Raw genomic sequence first — 24,833 nt, forward strand, 5'->3', positions numbered from 1 at the left:
CCCTTCATTCTTGCAGTCCCCTTCTTACTTGGATATCATATGTATTCTTACAGTAAATATTAGCAAAAATATTCAAAATCTGTCTTTCTAAACCTGGCTTACTTTAATTAATATGATGAGCTGCAGTTCTATCAACTTTCTTCTAAATGATATTTTCATTCTCCTTTACACTGAATTCATTTTACATACGCACCACATTTCCTCATTCATTTATCTGTGTTGTTAGGCTGTTTCTGTATCTGTGCTATTGTAAACAGTATAGCAATAAATACAGAATCTCTGTTGTGTGCTGACGTGACATTGGTGCTTTAAGTATATACTAAACAGTGGTATATATGATAGTTCAATATTTGAGGAACCTACATACTAATTTCCACAGGGGCTGGAGCAATTAATTTATAATCTCAGAAGCAGTGAATGAGAGTTCATCTCTCTCCACATCCTCACCATCATATATTTTCTTTTTTTTTTTTTTTTTTTTTTTTGGTTTTTCAAGACAGGGTTTCTCTGTGTAGCTTTGCGCCTGTCTTGGAACTCACTTTGTAGACCAGGCTGGCCTTGAACTCACAGAGATCTGCCTGGCTCTGCCTCCTGAGTGCTGGGATAAAAGGCGTGCGCCACCACCGCCCGGCAACCATCATATATTTTCTTTATGATGGCCATTCTGAGTGGAATGAGATGGAATGTCAAACTAGTTTTAATTTTTATTTCCTTGGTAACTAAAGGATGTTGAACATTTTTCATACATTTATTGGCTATTTTTATTTCTTCTTTTGAGAACTGTTGGCTTCTGAGTAGATATTTTGTTTTTGATCTTTTTAGATATTAATCCTGGCAGATCTCCAGTTGTTGTGTAAAAGCTTTAAAATTTGATTCAATTCCACTTGTTGGTTCTCACCATTACTTCCAGAGCTATTACTCTTTTTCAGAAAGTTCCTGCTTGTGCCATGTTGACCTATGCTTTCCTCTAGGAGTTTCAGATTATTAAGGTTTCTGATCCATTGTAAACTGATATTTATGCAGAGTGAGAAATATGAATCTAGTTTTGTTCTTTTACAAGTGGACATCCAGTTTTTCCAGCACCATGTATTGAGGAGGTTGTCTTTTCTGTAATATATGTGTGGCTGGTTTTATTTATTTTTATTTTTATTTTTTTGGTTTTTCGAGACAGGGTTTCTCAGTGTAGCTTTGTGCCTTTCCTGGAACTCACTCTGTAGCCCAGGTTGGCCTTGAACTCACAGAGATCCACCTGCCTCTGCCTCCCGAGTGCTGGGATTAAAGGGTATGCCACCACTGCCCGGCCTGGTTACTTTTTATCAATTCAATAAAAACTAGAGTCACAACAAGAGAAACTTCAATTGAGGAACTGCCTCCACTGGACTGGCCTGTGGGCATGTGTTGAGGGGTGCGTTTTCTTAATTGCTGATTGATATAGGAGGGTCCAGACTTCTGGGAGCAGTGTCCTTGGCAGGTATACGTAGGCTATGTAAGAAAAGTAGGTGAGCAAGTCAGTAGATGCAAGGGAGTACCCACTGTAGTCCTTCTTCAGTTTCTGCCTCTAGGTTTCTACCGTGAGTCCGGACCTGACTTCCCTCCATGACGGAAAGTAAACTATTAAGGTAAAGTAAATCCTTTCCTTCCCAAGTGCTTTTGGTCAGTGTTTTATCACAGCAGAAGAAAATTAAAATAGGGCAGAAACTGGTACTAAGACTGTGGCCTTGCTGTGACAGTCCTATGTAGCTTATGCTTTGGGGTATTTTATGGGAGAAAGGTGGAAAATTTGGAGCTTTGACTTGGAAAAGTCAGTGAGTATTTGGAGCTTAATGAGTTGTTGGAAGATAATGCTAAGAGCAACAAAGATGATGGAGGCCTGACTTGTGAAGTTTCAGAGGGAACTGGAGTCTCTCAAAAGCAGTCTATCAGAGCTGTTCATTTGATTTGAATTAAGAGTTGGCTGTTTCTTATCAGCTGGGGCTGAAGAATAATTTGTGATTAACAAGAGACAAATACTAACAAAGAAATAAGTATGTTTCAACCTTGTAAAATGGTAGAAGTAACTGTGTGCATTTACTTCTGGGTCCATTTTTCTAGTTCACTGGTCTCCATGTCTGTTTTATGCCAGGATTCCACTGGTTTTGCCACTACAGCTATATAGCGTAACTTGAGATCAGGTATTGTGATACACTCTGCTTATGAATGGACGAAGGGGGTATGCTATTTGGGTCATGTGAGTTTTAGGACCATCTGTTCCAGTTCTGTAGAGAATGTCACTAGAATTTTGACCAGGATTATGTTCAGTCTGTAAGTTACTTTTAGTAGCACAGACATTTTTAGAGTTACTGTGGCACTCCTTGAGTATGGGAGGTCTGTTCAACTTGCAGGGTCTTCAATCACTTTCTTCAGTATTTAAACAGTTTGATTAGAGAGGCCTTTAACGTCCTTAATTATGTTTATTCTGAGGTCTTTTATTTATTGAAGCTATGGGACTCCTCTGCCCCTAATTCTTTGTTGACAAATCTGTTACTGATATATATGAAAGCTACCTAGATTTTGTATGCTCATTTTTTTTTTTTTTAAATTCTGTTACTTTACTAAGTGTTTTTCAGAGCTAAATTTTCTCATGGAATCTTTAAGGTCTCTCAAAACTTGGATCATGTGACCAGAAATTAGGGCTAATCTAACTTTTCCCCTTCATTATTTCTATCTTTTTTGTTCTCTTGTCTTGTTAGTCTAGCTAAGATTTTGAGATTATACTGAATCAAGTATAAAGCTCTATATTGACTATGTGAATTGTTCTTGACTAGAGGAGGTTCTCTGCAGTTAAGTATAATGTTGGCTCCAGGTGTGTTACAGTTAGTTGTTATTATGTTGGGGGCACACATCTTCTGTCTTTCCTTTCCTGTCTTCCTTTTTCTCTTCCCGTTTCTTTCCCTCCAACCTCCCTTTGCTGGTTGTTGTTGTGGGTGGTTAGACTAATGTTGCTCTTTGCACTTGCCCTATCTGCATTAGGAATTCACTGTCTTACTATGTTGAACATGGTATGATGGGTTTAGGTATCCTTTGTTCATTTAGTCCTCTCATGAAACTTACTCTTTCCTGTGTCCTCTTGATTGAATCTATCTTTCCTACTCCCCTACTTTTAGGATCCCTTTAAGTATCTTTTGCAATGCTGACTTAGTGGTCATGAACTGTTTTACTGTTGAAATGTCCTTATTTCTGTTCACATTAAAAGGTAGCTTTGGGCCGGTCGTTGGTGGCACACGCCTTTAATCCCAGCACTCGGGAGGCAGAGGCAGGCGGATCTTTGTGAGTTTGAGGCCAGCCTGGTTTCCAAAGTGAGTTCCAGGAAAGGTGCAAAGCTACACTGAGAAACCCAAAAAAAAAAAAAAAAAAGGTAGCTTTGGGCTGGAGAGATGGCTTAGAAGTTAAGAGCCCTGGCTGTGCTTCCAGAGGTCCTGAGTTCAATTCCCAGCAACCACATGGTGGCTTATAACCACCTATAGAGACCTGGTATCCTCTTCTGATGTGCAGGCATATATGCAGGCAGAAAACATAATAAATAAATAAGTAAGTAAGTAAATAAATAAATATATTTTTTTTAAAAAGGTAGCTTTGTTGGATATAGCAGTTTTATTGGCTGTTCACTTTCAGGAATTGAAATACAACATTTTATGCTTCTCTGGCTCTTAAAATCCCTGTTGCAAGGTCTGGTTTGCTTGCCTTCTCCCCACTCTGCCCCAGACAGTTCACTATCTCAACCGCACTTTTCACATTTATTTATTTTGAGGTATATGTATATGTATTATGTGTGTGCATCACATACATTCCTGGCCCAAGGAAGTCAGAAGAAAATATCAAATCCTCTGGAACTAGGCTTATAGACAGTTATGAGCCACTACGTGGGTGCTGGAAATCAAATCTAGGCCTTCTGCAAGAGCAGCCGGTGTTCTCAACTGCTGAGCCATCTCTCCAGTCCCTAAGCTTGCCTTTATAAGTGAGTTGCTGTTTTTTACCTATAGTTTGCTTTATTTTGTTCAAGAAAGGGCTCACTATGTAGTCCTGGCTGGCCTTAATCTCACAAAGATCCCCGTGTCTGTATCAATGTATGCTCTCCTATGCTGTCTTACAGTTTTTAATATTGTTTGTTTGATATTTTGACATTCTGAGTACATTGTACCATGGAGTGGTTCTTCCCTGGTCATGCAATCTGGGGTTCTAAATACCTCTTGGGCTTGGATGTTGATTTCTTCCCTAGATTTGGAAATCTTTACACATTAGCTCTACTGAGTTTTTCATTTTCACCATTGCTGCTTGCTTGAGTTTATTAACCTCAATGTCTTTGATGAATTCCTCAGTCATGTGCACATTAACTTTCCCATCCACTTTGCTTACTTTTTCCCGTGTTGACAGCTTTCTTTCCAAATCCTGATATGAAATCCTTAGTTCATTCATCTGTTTATATAGGAAAATGTTTGAATTCAACCAACCATTTTTTTTTGCGTTTTTCGGGGCAGGGTTTCTCTGTGTAACATTACTGGCTGTCCTGGAACTCAATTTGTAGACCAGACTGGCCTTGAACTCACTGAGATCTGCCTGCCTCTGTCTCTTAAGTGCTGGGATTAAAGATGTGTGTCACCACTGCACAGCAGATTCACCCACCATTTTCTCTGTCTTAGTATTTTTGAATTCAGTAATCAAGGAGTATTTCTATGTCCTAATTTGTGTTTCCATTGGTGTGGATTTTCATTCCAGTTTTCTTTGAGGGTCTGCTTAGTGAGCAGCCTACTCTTGCAGGCTAGACCCCCAATACCACTAAGGGAGATGAAAACAAATTGGTTTATCAATAGTAACACCACACTGTATGTTGTACAGTTAAAATTGACCAAAGCCCAGCTGGGCAATAGTGGCCCACACATTTCATTCAGCACTAGGGAGGCAGAGGCAGACAGATCTCTAAGTTCAAGGCCAGCCTGGTCTAGACAGCAAGTTCTAGGACAGCTGGCGCCACACAGAGAATCCTTGTCTCAAAAAACAAAAACAAACAAACAAAATTGACCAAAGCCCATAATATACCATCAATGACCAAAGAAGAGAAAATGGCAAAACTAATGGAAATTATACTGTGAAGTCAAAATTATTTAGAGCAAATGTGGAAATAGTAAACAATGAGATAAAGGGAAAAGCCAGGAAAGGAGAGAAAACAGATGCAAAAAAACAGTGTTAAATAAAAGGAAAAAGAAGAGTAAAGACAAGTTATAAAAGGGGAGAGGAAAAAACAGAAGATTAAAAACAAGAAAAGGCTTGTTGAATAATGAAAAACACAAACAGATAAACCTAAGAAAGGGAATTAAAAATAAAAACATAAAAGGTTTTTTTTTTTTTTTTTTTTTTAAGGCAGGGATGGGAGTACACATGTATAACCCCAGAACTGGGGAGGTGGAGGACTCAGTTACAAAAAAGGCCCAAGACCAGCATAGGTTACATGAGACCTCATCTCAAAAATGTTAAAATAATAAAAGAAAACAGTAAGATAAAGTTAAAAATATCACCAAAAATATAGTAGGGAAAAAAATCTAGAGGAGACCCAAGGGCCCAAAAAAAGGACGACAAGTTGAATCTGATACTTTCCACACTGGCTGAGCTTCAGAGGCCCACAGGCTATCTATGTTCACTTTATTAGCTCCACTTGTTCGTGTGCTAGGGGCCTCTGCTGGACACACTTAGTCTTGCAGTCTAAAACTGAAAAACCACATGCCTGCTTTTATAAATTACAGTTTTGAATATCTTGATATACCAACACAAACACATGAAGATAAAGGTAGTATTTCATCAGATCTATGTGACAATCAATTGTAAGACAATTCCAATTTCAGAGACATTAAAATAGGAAAAGAACTAGAAAACAGCTCTTTTTCCCCTTTCCATAGTTTGATTAGGATATTTCCTTTGTCTTCCAGCTTCAGAGCACACCTTCGCTCTAAATACCACGGTATTAACCACAATAAAAGGCCAAAGTACAGTATGCACTCCCCGAGCAGCCAGTCAGTCCCATACTAAGGACAGGAAATCACGTACCTGCAATGAACAACAATGGGCGCTTCCTTCCCAGCCCTCTTGTTCCGCACATGACAAACGAAGTCCAGAAAGTCACTGGAATCATCAGGCACTCCATGGTCAGGCCAGGCTGTGTACTGGAGCTGAGTGAGTTGGCGACTCTCGTTTTTCTAAATGAGAGTGGAAAGTTACACACTTTGACAGGGACCGCCTTTAAAGTATAAACATCCATGCCATTTTAACTTTAGAAGGAAAGCAAAACCACCTTCCCTTTTCCTCTTGCCATAGTGTCTAAACTCACTAAAACCCAGTATTTCTTTTTTTTTCCCCAAGACAGGGATTCTCTGCTGTGGATATCGCTCTGTGTAAATAAAGTTCTGATTGGCCAGTGGCCAGGCAGGAAGTATAGGCGGAACAAGAGAGTAGAGAATTCTGGGAAGTAGAAGACTGGAGGGAGACACCGCCAGCCGCCGCCATGAAAAGCAACATGTAAAGACACTGGTAAGCCACAAGCCATGTGGCAAAGTATAGACTAACAGAAATGGGTTAATTTAAGATAGAAGAAGTAGTTAACAAGAAGCCTGCCACGGCTATACAGTTTATAAGCAATATAAGTTTCTGTGTGCTTTCTTGGTTGGGTCTGAGCGACTGTGGGACTGGTGGGTAAGAGAGATTTGTCCTGACTGTGGGCCAGGCAGGAAAATGGCGTGACTTCAAAATTTGGATATAAGGATATGTTGCTTTGGAAAAGAGTCTCTGCTTTTGTTTCCACAGAAAGCCAGAGGCTATGGATTTGTTCCAGATTAAGATACATCAGGTTTGATCTGCCAAGACCACCTGAAAGGTCTCCAGTGACAGTATGGCCCAGATGATCTGACATCCAGAATGGTTTCAAGGCAACTGGCTCAGAGGTTCACCCTCATGGACTACTCTATAATCCTAAAATTTTCTTTGTGTCCCCATAAGATACAGCGCCCCCCTCCAGCAGGAAGTAGTAAGAGAAACTACGCCCACATTCCCAAAATTATCAAGCTGGCTTTGGAGATGGAATTGGCTCACTCCTTCTCTAAACCCAGACATATTGCTAAAAGAAAAGGTTAAGAGATTCTTGTGTCCCAAATCAGAAGAGCCCTCTGGAGTGGAACAGAGAAAAACCAATATTTTTCTTTAAAGTAGATTGATTATAAACACGATCTCTTTCTAAAGAAGAAAAGGGGATGTGATATAGATATAATAGGATAAAAGGGTAGTTTAAGGAACTTACTTCTAAAGAGCAACAACTTGTTTAAAATGTTTTACATTGGTATAGATTTTAGTCTATTGATACAAACTTAAAGTTAGTTTTGTTATATTGTGTGTATATTTCTACTCTTGTTTAAGGTATTATGTTTGTATAGCTCATTTTAAATTGAAATGGAGAATTAAAAATAGATTAATAATTAGTCATCTATGATAATCATACTCGTAGCCATGTTAGTTAAGTCTTCTAGATATACACAGAGATATTTCAGATAGATAGGTAATCTTCAAATACTTCAAAGACCTACAGAATATGGCATTTAAAATATTTTTAAAATTTAGACTTTCTGGACAGTGAGACATGTCTGCTCCTGGCAGCACCAATTTACTTCAGAGAGGAGGATGGGCATTAAAGACACTTCATATGGAGTTTATCTTCACCTTGGCAAAAATAGCCATTTGGGCAAGAAACTGTTCTTGCCTGGACTGCTCGATCAACTGGACATGCAGGACCCATAGGAAGGTGACCACTGAACTTTGCTTGACAAAATGGTCCTTCAGGTTCCTGCTTCACAGAGGAAACTACCAGACATTCTACAGGACACTGAGAGAAGTGATCGAGAGACTCTAGCCCTGTGGGCTGAAGACAGATGCCCCAACTTTACAAAGGAACATTAGGTGACTGTCCAGGCTGCCAGCTGTCTCTGTCTACTCTTGCAAGACTCCTGAAAAATGCTTACATCCTTCTCCCAGTTCTCAGGTAATATTATATCCTTCTGAGGTCTTTGATGTGGTTGAAGACTAGATAGTTATAATTTCCTCAGTTATGATACAAGATAACTTACATATAAAACCTTAGACTCACAAATATAAGATAGATAAGATATCTTCTTTAATATTGTAACTGTAATTCTTGCTTGATAATTGTTTTGTTATATGTAATTGTACTATGTAAAAGTTAAAACCTTCCTTAAAAAAAAAGAAAAGGGGAAGTGCTGTGGATATCGCTCTGTGTAAATAAAGTTCTGATTGGCCAGTGGTCAGGCAGGAAGTATAGGCGGGACAAGAGAGAAGAGAATTCTGGGATGTAGAAGGCTGGAGGGAGACACCGCCAGCTGCCGCCATGAGAAACAACATGTAAAGACACTGGTAAGCCACACGCCATGTGGCAAAGTATAGACTAACAGAAATGGGTTAATTTAAGATAGAAAAGGTAGATAACAAGCAGCCTGCCATGGCCATACAGTTTATAAGCAATATAAGTTTCTGTGTGCTTTCTTGGTTGGGTCTGAGCGACTGTGGGACTGGCGGGTAAGAGAGATTTGTCCTGACTGTGGGCCAGGCAGGAAAACTCTAACTACAATTCTCTGTGCCTTTTCCTGGATCTCGCTCTATAGACCAGGCTGGCCTCGAACTCACAGAGATCCACCTGCCTCTGCCACCCGAGTGCTGGGATTAAAGGCATGCGCCACCACTGCCTGTCATATTACTACACTTTTATAACTCAGTTTCTATATCTATAAAGAATTTTGAACATGGCAGTCAATCAACAGGCAGAAATAAACTAAGGTCAGAGAACTACTTAAAGGATTACCTACAAGAGGTTCCAGGTGAACAAGGACGGTAAAGTAAAAACCTCCGTGTGAGTATGAACAAAAACTGAGATACTCTTGACATGAGGCAAATGAAATTGTGGAGACTAGAGGGGAAAGCCCCAGGAGAGTGAAAAGGCTCAGCAGTTAAGATGCTTGAGGCCAAGAACGACGAGCTAAGTCCAAACCCTGGAACTCCAGTGGTGGAGGAGACCAGATGCTACAAGTTGTCTTCCCTCCCCGGGTGCACCATGACAAAAGCACAAGCACTCACACATACATGAGTGTGACACATTTTTAAATAAAAACTCCCAATACAGATATATTAGAAATGAGATGGAATAAAAACACCAAGTTGAGTAAGAATTAAATCTACTTGGGGAGGGAGGGAGCAATGGTAGGTAGAACTAATTAAGAACCTTGGCTCAAAGACTCTGCCAGTTATGGCATTTAAGATTTTAGAGCTTCCTTCATGTGAAAAATGAAATGACATCTATTGCTTCCCAGGACCATCTTTAGGTTGACAAGGCTTTATGAAAAGACTAAATACAATCGAACTACTTATTCACACACTTTCAAACACATAACTATCATTCAGCATCATTCAATCTGGGGATGCCATTTCCGTTCAAGGGAGAACATGGAAGTAAAAGTTAATCACAACTTGGATGTAGTACCTACCTGTCGGTTGTCTGTCAATGTATGTGCATTTATATTTGTAGAAAATCTCTTTTGTCCATATTTGTCTCAAATTTTAAAATTAATTTATCTTTGCATAGTTCTAAGGTACTCAGCATATACAAATAAAAATGCCCTGGCTAATTTTTATAAATAGACTCTAAAAATAGGACTATGTTGAAGATAGAAATCATTACACACACACACACACACACACACACACACACACACACACACACACACACACACACGCTATCCTAATGGCTCCACCTACAGAGCACACGTTACCCCAGCAAACCCTTGACCCTTGAGTCTCATTTGAATGACTGTCCCTTCCCCCAGACCCTCAGAGGCAGCTTCCTGCTCCTTCCTTCTATTGCAAGACAGGCTCCACCTCACTTGTCACTACCCTACCCTGGAGTTTCAAGGCTTTAACTGCTGATGGAAAAGGCCTGGGCCGTCCCAGCTTGTGCTGTGGTTATTCCTTCTTTTGGGTACCTTTAGAATGACAGGCAGTGTTGCTGGGTGTGGTGGTGCAAACATTCCATCCCAGCACTTGGAAGGGAGAGGCAGCACGAGGTTCTGGCCAGCCAGGGGTATGCAGTAATACCCTGTCTCAAAAACAAGAGTGACACAAGATGACGGGCAGCTGTCAGGGAAGGGATGAACTGTGGGCAGTGAATCTAAGGCCACTGTCTCTAGAGCCTGCCAGGGCTAGAGCACGATGTACATATACATTCCACCTAGGGGACCAAGCCGTCACTCATTAATCAGGGTCTACTCCTGGCGTTGGAAGCCAAGAGGAATGACTGTGGTAGAATTAAGAAGAGCTGGCAGTCAGAAAGCTGCAATCGGCTTGCTGGCAAAGGCCCTGCTGCGACTTTTCTCCCCATATGACCAAACTGTGATGCTGCTCTTCTTCTCTACTATTGGAAAAAAGTGAAAACAACTTGACATCTTTTAACAGCTTTACCTATTGCCCCAGATATATCCAAATACTTTCCTAATACTGTTTGCACTAAATTTTTTTTTTTAGATTTATTTTATTTATTATATAAACAGTATTCTTTCTGCAAGTTTGCCTGTACGTCAAAAGAGGGAATCAGATCTCATTACAGATGGTTGTGAGCCACCATGTGGTTGCTGGGAATTGAGCTCGTGACCTCTGGAAGGGCAGTCAGTGCTCTTCACCTCTGAGCCATCTCTCCAGCCTCATGCACTAAAACTTTTTATAAGCAAATGTTATGAATAAGCAAACTGATAACAGTAATATTTGCCAAACTTCCAATTAACTGATTACCACATTTATCACTAGAAGTGGAAAAAGTATTTATAATACAGAAGAGTAATATTTATATAATTCCAAAGTAACCCATTAAAGCAAACAGTTGATACTTACTTTTATGTGTGTATGTGTGTATGTGACTATATGAAGAATCATTCCTTTAGAATAGGGTCTCTCCCTGAACCTGGCCCTTGCTCATAGCTATGGCAAAACCCAGAAAGCCCAGGGATCCTTCTGGCTCTGATTTCTCAGAGCTGGGTTTACAGGCACTTACAGTTATGCCCAGCTTGTTATATCAGTGCTAGAATCTGAACTCTGGTCCTGAAGAATGTGCAGCAAGTGTTCTTAACTGCTGAACCATTTTTCTAGTCAACAGTTGAGTGATTCTTGTTTCCCAGTATCTATTACTCAAACTGAAAACAGTTTCAGCTTTCAAAGTCTTTACATCAACTCTTCTGAACAGACAATCTTGACTTCTTACCTCTTGGTTAAACAGTGTCATCTTCCTGAAGATATAGGCAGGATTTCCTTCCTCAGAGTGGCAGGTGACTTGATAGCATCCATAGGATGAGCTTCCTGTGGGTTCTGGCCAATACTGGTGACATTTAACCTGATTATCAACAGAATCGAATACACAAAATTACATTTTTAGGTGTAGGAATTTAAAATCTCCAACTTTCCAAGTATTTTAATTTTTAAGAACTTCCAAATTTACAGAAAATACCCGTTTCACTTAGATCTTCCAACTACAAATGCTTTTAATGTATGCATTTGATATTGTATGAATGTATGCACACATATATGAGTGTGCATGTGCACACATGTAGTACAGTGGTCAGTGTTGGGTGTCTTCCATAGCTCTGTAACTTTTCTGGAGAAAGGGTCTGTCATTGTACTTGGAGTGCATCCAATTTGGCTAGATTAGCTGGGGGGGGGGGGGGCAACGACAATGAGCTCAGGGATCTATCTGACTGTCTTTGCCTGCCCCTCCGGTTCTAGGGCTACAAATACATCTATCACACCTAACTGTTCCATGGGTGCTGGGGATCTGAACTCAGGTTCCCATGCTCACATGGCAGGCACTTTAGAGACTTAGCCGTCTTGTCCAGTCATTATTCACATGTTTACAATCCTGTTTGTCTATATCCAGATTAGAGTTTAACCACAGGTGTGTGTGCATATGTGTGGTGTGTACTATATGATCCCAGCATTATTATCATGTAGCTCACCCATATAAAGTGCTTTTATACACTTCAAAGAACTGTGTAACCATTACCCTCACCACTTTTACAACATTTTCACTATACCCTAAACCCACCCCACACTTATTAGTAGTTGCTGTGCATTCTATTCCATTCTATCCTCTTTCTCAAACATGGACTTAGGCATCTACTAATCTACTTTTTATACTTATGGAACAACCAATCCTGGATGTTTCATAAAAGCAGAATCATACAATAATTTTTGTTGCTAGAACTTTTCACTTAGTATGTTCTCCAGGCTCACCCAAATTCTAGTACCAGTACTTCAGTTATTATTATTACCCAATAGTCTTCAGTCATTTGAACGTATTACATTTGATTTAGAGTATGTGAATCTCCATTTCATGGCTAAGGTTGTGAAGGCATGGACATAGCTTCAATTCCTTGAGTATATAGAGTACTGAAATTGATGACTTACAGAAATACCGTGTTTCACTTTTCCAATCTGCAAGCACAGCAGTGATGCATTTTCTCCTCTCTCTCATTATCTGCCTCCCTTTAATTCTAATCAGTCTACTGTATATAAAGTAGTGTCTCACTGTGATTTTGATTTACATTTACGTTTTGATATCCAGTTATCTTATGTGCCTAACAGATATTAGTGTATCATCTTGGGCAATTGTCTATGTAGATTCTTTGACAAGTTTTTAAATGATCTGGTCATTTAACTGTCAAATTGTAAGGAATCTTTACATATTCCATAAACAGGCCTCTTAAATATACATGATTTTAAACAAATAAAATGATAAGAATTGTAACATTTATATCACAAGTATGGTGTTAGGCACAGTCTGAAATATTTAGCTATAATAATTCAAACTGTGAAACCACAAGAGAAGAATAAAGGCTACAAAAAGTATTCTGAGTCCATAAACACAATGTAATTTGAAAAGAGCCCAAGTAATGGGTAAGATTCAACTACAGCTTACTCTGCCACGTTCAACTTGTGTGGTCAACATCACAACCATGGAGGAGCCTTGTTCCCAAGTCATTTGCCAAAAATCTTTACAAGTGTGTGGTAATGGCCCTTGACAAGCAATGTACTGATTTATAATACTCGAAGAAGGAATTTCCATCTAAAAAGAAAAAGACATTAAAATTTTTGCACTTTGATTTTTGCTATGATTAGGAAGATGAGAACCATCTATTAATGTTAAACTGAACATAACTAATTTCAATAACCTGATTAATACAATAATCTTCATTAATAATTTCATCTGTAAAAGAAATTTCCTGGCAATGTCCAAAGTCATACATATTCATCATTCAATTGTTGGAAAGAGTAATTTAAAAACAAATTATTTTCCAGAATGCTACTTTTTTTGGAGACAATGTCTCACTATGTAGCCCAGAATCCCAGATATTATAGGAATGTATGACCATATCTGGCACTACTATGGCTTAAAGGACAGCTTTACAGAGAGACTTGTTTTAGAGGCAGAGAGTTTGCAAAGAATTTTTTAAAGGTATCTATAAATATTTATTGGTAAATTTCCAAAGGAAAAAATAATGCATTTTAGCTGAATTATATTCATAAAACAATGTGAAGAGCTATTAGAATGATGTTCAAAATTATTTATAGAATGAAATAAGACAAAAAGATATTGGAGAATCACAATTTAAATACATTTGAGGTTGATTTTTGTTTGTTTGTTTGTTTGTTTGTTTTGTTTTTCAAGACAGGGTTTCTTTGCAGCATTGGAGGCTGTTCTGGACTAGCTCTGTAGCCCAGGCTGACCTCAAACTCACAGAGATTCACCTGTCTCTGCCTCCCAAGTGCTGAGATTACAGGCGTGCGCCGCCACCACCACCTGGCTTGAGGTTGATTTTAACAAGGTGATATCTACACAGAGCAATTCAGAGAACACCAAATGGTGTATACTTGAAGTCTCCCTCTCAAACCACCTTCCAGTTATTTTCAGAGGGTAATTTGTTTTTCTAGTTTCTAGTACCTCTTTCACATAGACAGACTGTACACAACAACTCTTTTCCTATTTTTCTGTAAAACCACTTTTTAAAATGATAACACAGAATATATGGTCCTATCATTTGAAAGATAATGCCCAAATTAGTACCTAAACTTCTTTATCAGCCCTTCTTTTAAAAAAGCCACCGGGCGGTGGTGGCGCACGCCTGCAATCCCAGCACTCGGGAGGCAGAGGCAGGCAGATCTCTGTGAGTTCGAGGCCAGCCTGGTCTACAGAGCTAGTCCAGGACAGGCTCCAAAGCTACAGAGAAATCCTGTCTCGAAAAAAAAAAAAAAAAAAAAAAAAAAAAAAAAAGCCTGTAATTTATTTAAAAAACATTTAAGTCATAATTTAAGACATAAAAACATTAATACTATGTTTGTTAGCAGTAGCAAGGCTAAACTGAATACCTCTCTAAACTTGACATTTTTAGCAAATGTGAAAATATACCTATCTATAAGGGCAACAGAGAAGAAATGAAAATACTGGATCAAAATGTATGCATATTTCACATTCTGACAATACCATACTGATCTTCAGAGCATTTTTACCAACCTACACTTCAACCAACAACACACAGGAATATATTTCCATTGATACTTGCTAATATACCTATAATCCTTTATCTATAGTTCTAAAAATACCAATAGTCTGACATGCAAAACTGCTTTTGGTGTTTTAAACCTTGGCTTGACTTGAAGGCATTTTAAACTTGACCTCATTTGAAAGCATTTGACAGCAAAATCTGACTTTGATTGACCTAAGTTATGTTTAGTCTGTTAGTCTGACTCAGAATATTTATATAATATCAATATAAAAGTTACAGGGTTCTTATCCTATAGCCTGCTAGGGACATTATTTCCTATAGCATTTAAAGAACATTCTTTTTTTTTTTTTTTCTTCAAGACAGGGTTTCTCAGTGTAGCTTTGGAGCCTGTCCTGGAACTCACTCTGTAGCCCAGGGTGGCCTCAAACTCACAGAGATCCACCTGCCTCTGCCTCCTGAGTACTGGGATTATAGGCATGTGCCACCACTGCCCAGCTAAAGAATATTCTTTAAAAAAAAGTCTAAAAATTTTGAGTCTCAAAGCATACTTGACTCTAAGGCTTCATATGAAGAACTGGACTTGCATATGTTATCATAAATTTTTGGTCTTTCACTTTCATAGGTTAATAATAGTACTTCTATGTAGGTTAAATTTGTGCTTTGTTTTGAAAATCAAGTATACTTTCATTTAACTGTGTTTGATATTATTTTTCTAAGTTTTATATTAGTATTGTGGTTTTGTTTTGTTTTGAAATGTGCATTGGTGTTTTGCCTGCATGCATGTCTGTCTGTGTGAGGGTGTCAGACCCCCTGAAACTGAAGTTACAGTTCTGAGCCAGCATGGGGGTGCTGGGAATTGAACTCAGGTCCTCTGGAAAAGCAGTCAGTGCTCTTAACCACTGAGCCATCTCTCTAGATCCAGTTTTGCTTAAAAAAAAAAAAAAAAAAAAGTCTCACAAGTCTTTATCTCCTCCAGAAGGAGGAGTTGTGTATCATCTTGTATCACTCTCTTCCTCCTCCTTTGAGGAAGGATCTCTCCTTGCACTTGGAGCTTGAGTCTGGAATTTTTTGATGGAAGCCTGCAAGCCCCAACAATCCTAACTCTGATACCCCAGAAGCAGGGTTCCAGGACACCCATCATGTTATGTGGGTGGGTGTTAGAATCTTAACTCTGGTCTTCATGATTGCACAGCAAGCTTAACTACTTTGCCATCTCTCTACCCCATAGTTGCTAACGTTCCTACGTAACTTCAAAACAGGAGGAGAGCTTTGCTGGTCATTTGCAGGCATACCAATGAAGCAAACAATTTGAGTCACCAGATAAGCATGTTTCCAGCTGACACCAAATAAGGCAACTCTGTTTTGTTCCCCTCTTATACTGCCCACAAGCAGCCGCCAGTACTGTGCAGTACCATATACTTCACATTTCTGTGTTTATGGTGGGTAATTGCACCATTTACAATCATAATGATGAAGTGCTATCTAGTGTTCTGAGGAGCAAGAAAATCTCCATGATGATTATTTCCATTATTCATCATGGAAAAAGTATAGATTAGCTTTCTTCAAGTATGAGTTATACTTCAATGCTGTTGGCTATGTATTCAAAGTTAACAAATCAACAATGTTAATATTAAATAAGTAGCTGGGCAGTGGTGGCGCACCCCTTTTAAGCTCAGGCGGATCTCTGTGAGTTCGAGGCCAGCCCAGGCTACCAAGTGAGTTCCAGGAAAGGCACAAAGCTACACAGAGAAACCCTGTCTCGAAAAACAAAACAAAACAAAATTAAATAAGTCTTTAAATGAAGTTATATATTGATTAACTGATGAAAATATGACTATATTCTTATAAAAACCTAACTTTCTATTTACCCTAAAATGATGTACATCATTTGTACAAACTTTGTAGAAAGAATTTACGACTACCTTAAATAGTGAGAATTAACTGTACATAAAGTAATGTATTTTGTTTAAAAATAACCTACAGGATATCACTTAAACAATACTGGCCACTTGTTAATCGACTTTAAAGCTAGGGGACAGATACACGAGGGACTCTTCTTACTATTCTCTCTACTTTTATAGGCATTTGAAACTAGCCATGTAGTTTACAACACTCAGTGTTGATTACATTTCCTCTACTGCCTTACAACCATTTTGTTTTAACTGAGACAGAGTGTCTTGCTTCCACGCCAGCCTCTCAAGTGCTGGTTTTACATGTGTCCTAACAAGGTCCAGCCTATGTGTAAGATTTTAACTGGACAGCATTTTAAAAATTCAGACTGACATTTGATCTTAGTACCCTTAAGTGTATTAAAATATAAAGATTTTCGATTATTATCATTATTTTAAAGTTTTTGAGTGAAGTTACACATTGATTTGCTGATAAAATGTGCAAAATGTGACTCTTTGGTTGTCCTTTTGAGATGAGGTACTACTTTGTTGCCCAGGCTAATTGTGAAATCTAGAACTCAAGGGTCTTCAGTCTCCCAAAAGCAAAGACTACATTAACCAACAGTCTAGCTGTTTATAGCTTAGGAATGTATCCATCCAGCTTAACAAAATCCTTTCCCTATCTGAAATACTTAGTAATTATCACATATTTCTTTCATTATTCCATTTTTGAAATTATATACTGATGTATTTTCAACAGATGTTAGCATCAAAGTTGAACAGGTGAAGTACTTATAGATGAGAAAGGGGTGTACAATTATACTATGTAACAATCTGAATGTGGGAACACAGAGAAATAACACTGTCCATGAGTTCACAATGGTCAAAGCTAAGTGATGTGTATATGAAGATTGATTTCACAGTAAAAAAAAATTACATTTTTATTTGTGTGTGTGTATGAGAGAGAGAGGCGGAGGGAGGGAGGGAGGACATGTGTATGGGGGGGGGGAGAACATATGTGGGTGTCTGTGGGGGTTAGAAGAGGGCTCCAAATTCCCTGGAGCTGGAGTCACAGTAGTTATGAGTGGCCCAGTGGGGCACTAGGAACTGGACTGCAGTCTCGGCAGAAGTGGCTAACATTCGGAAGTGCACAGCCATCTCTCCAGTCCCTTTGTTTTACCTGTTTTAATTCTATACATTTGAAAATCTTCTATATTATGAAATTAAGGAAAAAGTGATCTTTTCCCTCATTAGTTGGGGGAAATAATCCCCTTACAGTGATACATTTTGGACAGATGACCCAAATAATTCACTGCATGTGTTGTTTTATCTCTAGTGATTTAAAAGGCTGCCACTATTATGACCCGAGCCTACTCTAGTATTCTAGTAATAATAGATTAGTCCATTTCTGGAGTGGATTACTCTATTGTACTGTTATAACTACATATTAATATACTAGTACCAAATTACTTTAGCTTTTTTTTGGTGGGGGAGGTGAATAAGGACCTACCATGAGGCCCTGGCTGACCTGACCTGGAACTTTCTTTGTGTTCTGGCTGGCACTGAACTCACAGAGATCCTCTAGTATTGCCTCCTGAATGCTGGGATTCAAGCCACTACACCTGGCTTAATTTTCTTTCTTTTTTCTTTTTCCCAAGACAGGGACTCTCTATGTAGAAGTAGCTACCTGGGAACTTGCTCTGTAGGCCAGGCTGGCCTCGAACTCAGAGATCCGACTACCTCTGCCTCCTGAGTGCTGGGACTAAAAGCGTGTGCCACCACCAAATAGCCTTGGCTTACTTTTTAAAACATTAATTTGATAAATTATCCATATTTTCAAGTTTTAATATTCATATATTTAATTCATAATATTTAAAGTTAGACTTTCAATAAAAAGGAATTAACCTCAAAGTTGACAATGGTTTCAATTATTTCAAATAACAAAAGCATAACAAAAAACTTACATTTATATAGTTTGCATTGATGTAGTCTTCATTACCTTTTAAGAGGACCCGTGTAGCATCATCTAAAAATGTTAAAAGAAACAATGGATTCCTTTTTTGCTTTGATATTTCAGATTAAACCACCAAAGCCTGGCACATGCTAAGCACAACACTCTACCACTGATCCATTCTGGCCATAAAAAGTTTTAATAACATTTTATTTAAAAGATTAAGTTTAATGATGGTAAGAATTAATAGATACTCACAAGGCGAAATATCTCTGTATCTATTTTTGGAAATGTTCTGAGGTAATTTGGCACAAGACATTGTCATTCCAGGTTTTTTCCGATACAGTTGCTTTAAAAACAAACAAACAAAGAGAAACACTCCAGTAAGTCATCAATAATTCTGTTGATTTTGCAGGTAAGCTTCTATTCTAACAGGAAACACCGTATCCCACACACACTATGATACTCTCTGGAAGAATAGAGTGCTAGCCCAGAACTGTGTCAGTTCTGTAGCTTTTGACATGCATTATATATCTATGATATCCTGAAAAATCTGAAAACAATTTTGTTCATCAAAGTATCTGATATTTGAATAGCAAATCTTTAGAGAACACTTGGCTTTCTTTTAGTTTAGAAGTACAATATAAAAACTGAGATTTCTTTTAAAAGAAAAAAAAGATGCATGTCTCATATGTTTTATTACAAGTATTTACATATAACAGATACTAGAGAACAACAAATAATGATAGACATTTTTTTTAACCTATGGGCAAATTCCTAGTTTTAGTAAAGATAAACAAATTAAGTTCACTATGACAAGATACTGTCATCTACAAATGTGTTGAACTGGATTTATAAATAACTAATCTGGATGTATATAGCTTGTGGGAAACAGGCTGGACATGTCTGGTTTAAATACAGACATTTAAAAGTCACCATGTACTCACTAATCAAAATAAAGGTTAGCAGTGAGAAAGCATTCTTGTACTTCTGAGATAAGGATCTGAAGGGTTTTAAGACTGTACAGACAAAACTAGAGAAAGGCTAAATTGACAAAATATGAACTTGCAACACCAAAGTGACTTTCTTTAACTTGAGAGTGTTGTTTATTTTTATTTTATTTTATCTTATTATTTATTTATTTATTTTGGTTTATCGAGACAGGGTTTCTCTATGTAGCTTTGCGCCTTTCCTGGAACTCGTTTTGGAGATCAGGCTGGCTCTGCCTCCGAAGTGCTGGGATTAAAGGCATGCGCCACCACCGCCTGGCCTATTTTATTTTTTGAGATGAGGTCTTTGCTACATGTGGTCTGGGACGGCCTGAAGCTCATAGAAAATTGCACTGCTGTGGATGTGAGAACAGCAAATGATGTGTGCTGTCATACCTGACTTTGCTCAAGCTTTAGGTATACAATACACTGCCTTTCATAAAAGACCTAGTAAATTACAGGGAAAACCATTTAAGATGTCTTTACTACTCTTTTAAATTTTGAGAGAGGTCTCACTCAATAGCTTAGGGTGGCCAGGAACTCACTATTGTGGACTGACCTTGAACTCATGAACATATTCCTGCCTCAGGTTTGCAAGTGATTAATTAGTTTACAAGTATAAGCCACTATGCCTGGCTTTTTTTTTTTTTTTTTGCCAGAGCTGAGGACTGAACCCAGTGCATTGCACTTGCTAGGCAAATGCTCTACTACTGAGCTAAATCCCCAACCCACCTGGCTCTTATCCTTTTTTCAAAAAGACACTTATTTATATAGGCATTGTTAGAATTCTGCCCTCACTCCAGCTATATGATTGCACATGCAGTTCAGGAGTTAACCAAAGGGTCTTGTATCTTACATCATCAGTGTGTGCTGGCAGCTATGTGCGCGTGGTGTGGTCACGTAGTCAGTGCATGCATGATGTAGCTCCATAAACCCATTCACTGGGAGCCCTTAAAAAGCTGGATGCAGACCCCAGTCTCTCTCTCTCTGCCTTCCCCATGTGCTCTTTCCCTGGCCTGTCCTTTTGTCCCTGGCCCCCCTCCTCCTAATAAAGCTCTCTGCTACTAAGCAACTGGATTCTGTCGTGACTGTGACCTTCCCACCAGTAACCAGCACCATGACCAGTGCCGTTTATCATTCTTTCAGGCATAATTAGTATTATGGTAATAAATTTTAAAACTACATTTTAGAAGTCAATGTGAACCAGTTCTAAGGCTATCATTTTACCTTATAAATCGTAATTCACAGTAGGTTAGGCTCTTACCACGCTCAAACTAATTAGCACATACTGATTTAATATAATGATATCACTTACATCAAACTGTGCCAGTACTGTTCCAGTGATAAGCCCCTCAGCTAGCTGGATCATTGACTCTCGCAGGGAATGGTCATCTTGATGGACACTATCTAGTGGGGCTTTCTCAGGAATATATTGGAAGTCTGGCTCACTTTCTAATTTTTCTTCCACTACATCATATACAGCTAAAATAAAACAAAAAACATACACAAGAATCTTAATTGAATTCAGTACGAAATTTCCAGTTATTTTTTATAGATTCAGTTATTAATAATTCCTCTGGATCTAACTGATGCCACTGTGTAGGAACCAAGGATGGCTGTGGGGTTGAAAGGCTTTTCCTATTCCTTTGGTGAAAAGAAGGGTTCTTTAGCCATATGCTTACAATGTGAAGAGACATGAAGAAAATGAGGCAGAACTAGAGAGGTAAAGAGGACTTGCTACTCTTACAGAGGATCTGGGTCCTGTTCCCAGCATCCACATGGCAGCTCATAACCTCCTGTTTATAAGTTCCAAGGGATAGAGAGCCTCTTCTGACATTCTTGGGATCTGGTGCCCATGTGATGTGTGTGCCGTACACACACACACACACACACACACACACACACACACACACACACAAATATAGCTTTATAAAAATAAAGAAAATGAGGCAGTGTTGAGCTGGAGATCTGAATAGACCTCCCCTTAATTTCTAGGACATGGGTCAATAGCACAACAAAAGTCTGTACACTATTATATGTACGGATATGTTGGCTTTTATCATCTGATAAGTTACAGGTAAAATAACACAAAGCTAGATAAATTTGTTCCACCCTTTCTTCTTGACTTAGTCATTATATATACTTCATCCTCTGTTAGGATAAGGAGAGTTCAGATTCCAGATGTTGGACCTATAAATGCCAGGCCTATAACTTACCCTCACTTCTCCCTCTCAGCTCCATTTTAAAGAAAATTTGTTTTTTGGTTTTTGTTTTTACATGTATGGGTGTTTTGCTTGAATGTGTATATGTATACTGAGTGCATGCTTGGTGCCTATGGATACCAGAAGAAGGCATCAGAGCCCTTGGAACTGGAGTTACATTGTGAGCCACCATGTAGATGTTGGAAACCAAACTCTAGTCCTTTGTAAAGGCAGCAAGTGCTCCTAACTGCTAAGCCATCCATCTCCAGCTCCTTAACTCCATTCTTTAGAATGGGATCTATTAACACACTCATGAATGGTTCATCCATAGCAAGTATGTCCATTCTCTGCAAAGGACTGCCTCTTAGCCGTTTTGCTGGATTAGGAAACATCATGTAACATACTTGGGAGAAATAAAAAAAGATGATAAATCCACACTGAAAATGAGCAGAGGTCTCAGTCTAGAATCCTTTACAAGGTTCAGCTGGGTTCCTCTTGGAATTTAAAGTCTGAGAGAAACAACCCAAATTACAGAAAGGCCTTTGCCATCATAGAGACTTCTGTTTATATTCTGGCTCTGTACCCAACATGAACCTGTAGGCAGGTAACTGAATGTTTGAGAATATTTTCAACTATAAGCTGAGAGTAATTTACCTATATCATATTTTCTGGCTCTGATGATTAAGTGAGAACATTAGACAACAGCCTAGATAGAAGGAAAACTTTTTAGTTGTCACTGAGAGATATAGGAGCTATTGAGAACAAAAAGGCAAAACTGAGAGATTGTTATTGTTCTGAACCTGAAGATATGACAGAATACACACAGTATGAAGCTCAAACAAACGAGTTCCTCAAAATGAATAGTCCATTAATGCTTGTTTCATATTCTTAGAAAGCCAATTCTAGGATTATACATGGAGAAGAACACAAAATACAGAAGAGAAAAGAAAATGTCTGCTTTATCCAATTTTCTTTACAATACATCTCACTGTGACATACTCACACATAAAAACACTGGATTTCGATCATATGCACCACTCTCCTGTATTCCTACTATAATAAATATGCTCTTCTACATTTACACTTTTCAAATACAAGCCTGTGCATAAGTACACATGCCTCGTGCTGTTCAAATATCTGTTGGTGAACACAGCTTCCTGCATAACTTGGCTACTGTGATAGAGCCACAATGACTATAAATGCAGTGCTAGTATGTCCAGATGAGGCTTTGACATCATTAGTCAAGAGGGCATCACCTATGGAAAATAGAGCTAAAACTGCTTTGTTGCTTTTGTTGTTGTTTTAACTATAGCTTGCTATTGGAATTTTCTAGAACAGATTTCCTCCCCCACACCCTCCAAAGACAGGGTTTCTCTGTGTAGCCCTGGCTGTCCTGGAACTCACCAAGAACACACAGAGATCGGTCTGCCTCTGCCTCCCGAGTGTTAGGATTAAAGGTGCGTGCTGTCACCATCTGGTGGAGTTTACTCACTCATCAAACAAATATTCACTGACTACATAACACTACTACTGGAGTGGTTGAAGAGGAGAGCCACTTCAGGTATGGTAGAGTAAGCAGAGAAAGCCTTCCTGAGTGAAGGAAGCAAGAACGTGAGTTACATAAAAATCAAGACTTGTTTACTGAGCAGAGCAAACAGCAAGTACACAGGCCTAAAGTGTATCAGGTCGGAGCTTTTGGGAAATAGTATGAAAGCCACTAGGCCAACAGAAGTGAGTATAGTATGAATGGGAGATAAGAGAACCAAGATTTTGGGTTGTTTTCTCCAAGAACGATAGATGTAACTGTCATCTGAATAAGAACTTGCTTGACATGCTTAAAGAAGCCTCCTCTGGCTACCATGTCCAGTAATAAACAGTAACAAATTATAACAAATACTCTGGGCTAAATAGAGGACCTACCATTAGGCCGAACTAGAAGCACGAGTTCCCCAGAATGCCTCTCACAGCTGGCTTTAATAAACAAGACTACTTGATCATGGGTATGTTCTGCAATGTCCCGACCATTGATCAGTATCACTTGGTCTCCTTCATTCAGTCGAGGGACACAGAGGTCAGCCTGCAATAGAATGTAGACAAATGTTCAGATATGCACATGGTATCCTGAAACTATGGAAATTCACCTCTTATAGACTATAGCAGGAAGACTAAAACTACATATAGAAAAGCAGCCAAGCACAGCTAGGAAGATGGCTCAGTCAGGCAAGTGCTTGCTAGGTATGCCGAAGGGCCTGACTTCTAATCCCCACAAAGTATATCAACATCAGTGCTGCAGTGAACCTGTAATGCCAGTACTAGGAAGACAGAGCAGAATCCCTAGAGCTTGTTGGCTAGCCAATAGAGCCAATCAGGAAGCTCTAGCTTCAGTGAGAGACACCATCTCAAAAAGTAAGGTAACAAGGTGGAAAGTGACTGAGGAAGAGGTCAGCCTCTGGTTTACACACACACACACACACACACACACACACACACACACACACACACACAACTATTTAAAAAGCAGAAATATTTAATTTTGTTTTACAGCTTCAGTGAATGAATTCCTTCCTCATGGCAGATCATGTTCATAGAAAAAAAAGATGTCAAAATGCATATATACAAGCAGCTTTTATTTTGTACTGTTTAAATATATACAATTTTAGTTCCTGCAGCTTAAATAACAGCAGTTTCTAAATGACAAAATTTGAGTTTTCAGGACACACTGTGAATTACTGAATAGAGTCAATACCTTTGCTGCTGGTGCTTCAGTCCAAAATGACTATCTCAAAATCAAGTACCGGGCTGGAGAGGTGCTCACTGGTTAAGAGCACTGGCTGTTCTTCCAAAGATTCAGTTTCCAGCATCCACACCCAGTGTGGTTACAGAAGAGTTAAAAACGGGTTAACAGAGGGGCTAAAGTCCTCTGTAACTCCAGTTCTAAGAGGGAATCAGATGCCCTCTTCTGGCCTCCACAGGCACTGAAGGCATATAGTACACAAACATACATTCAAGCAAAATATCCATACATATAAAATAAAAATGAATTTCACTTGGGAGGCAGAGGCAGGCAGATCTCTGTGAGTTCTAGGCCAGCCTGGTCTACAAAGTGAGTTCCCGGAAAAGGTGCAAAGCTACACAGAGAAACCCTGTCTTGAAAAACAAAAAAGACCAAGAAGGAGGGT

The 24,833-nt window shown here is 38.8% G+C and overlaps 1 protein-coding gene across 3 annotated transcripts in view; it reads right to left on the minus strand.

Annotated features, from left to right (window-relative positions):
* Ptpn4 (protein tyrosine phosphatase non-receptor type 4) overlaps positions 1 to 24,833 on the minus strand; it is a 183,348-nt gene that overhangs the window by 13,213 nt on the left and 145,302 nt on the right. For all 3 annotated transcript variants that reach the window (XM_036202734.1, XM_036202731.1, XM_036202732.1), the window contains 7 exons: positions 23,575 to 23,731; positions 20,769 to 20,935; positions 18,723 to 18,813; positions 18,478 to 18,539; positions 13,040 to 13,186; positions 11,330 to 11,458; positions 6,076 to 6,224 (listed from right to left, as the gene is read on the minus strand). In XM_036202734.1, the coding sequence (XP_036058627.1) occupies positions 6,076 to 6,224; positions 11,330 to 11,458; positions 13,040 to 13,186; positions 18,478 to 18,539; positions 18,723 to 18,813; positions 20,769 to 20,935; positions 23,575 to 23,731 (902 nt within the window). The remainder of the gene's footprint in view (positions 1 to 6,075; positions 6,225 to 11,329; positions 11,459 to 13,039; positions 13,187 to 18,477; positions 18,540 to 18,722; positions 18,814 to 20,768; positions 20,936 to 23,574; positions 23,732 to 24,833) is intronic.

This window comes from Onychomys torridus, chromosome 11, assembly GCF_903995425.1.
Source record: "Onychomys torridus chromosome 11, mOncTor1.1, whole genome shotgun sequence".
Taxonomy (NCBI): domain Eukaryota; kingdom Metazoa; phylum Chordata; class Mammalia; order Rodentia; family Cricetidae; genus Onychomys; species Onychomys torridus.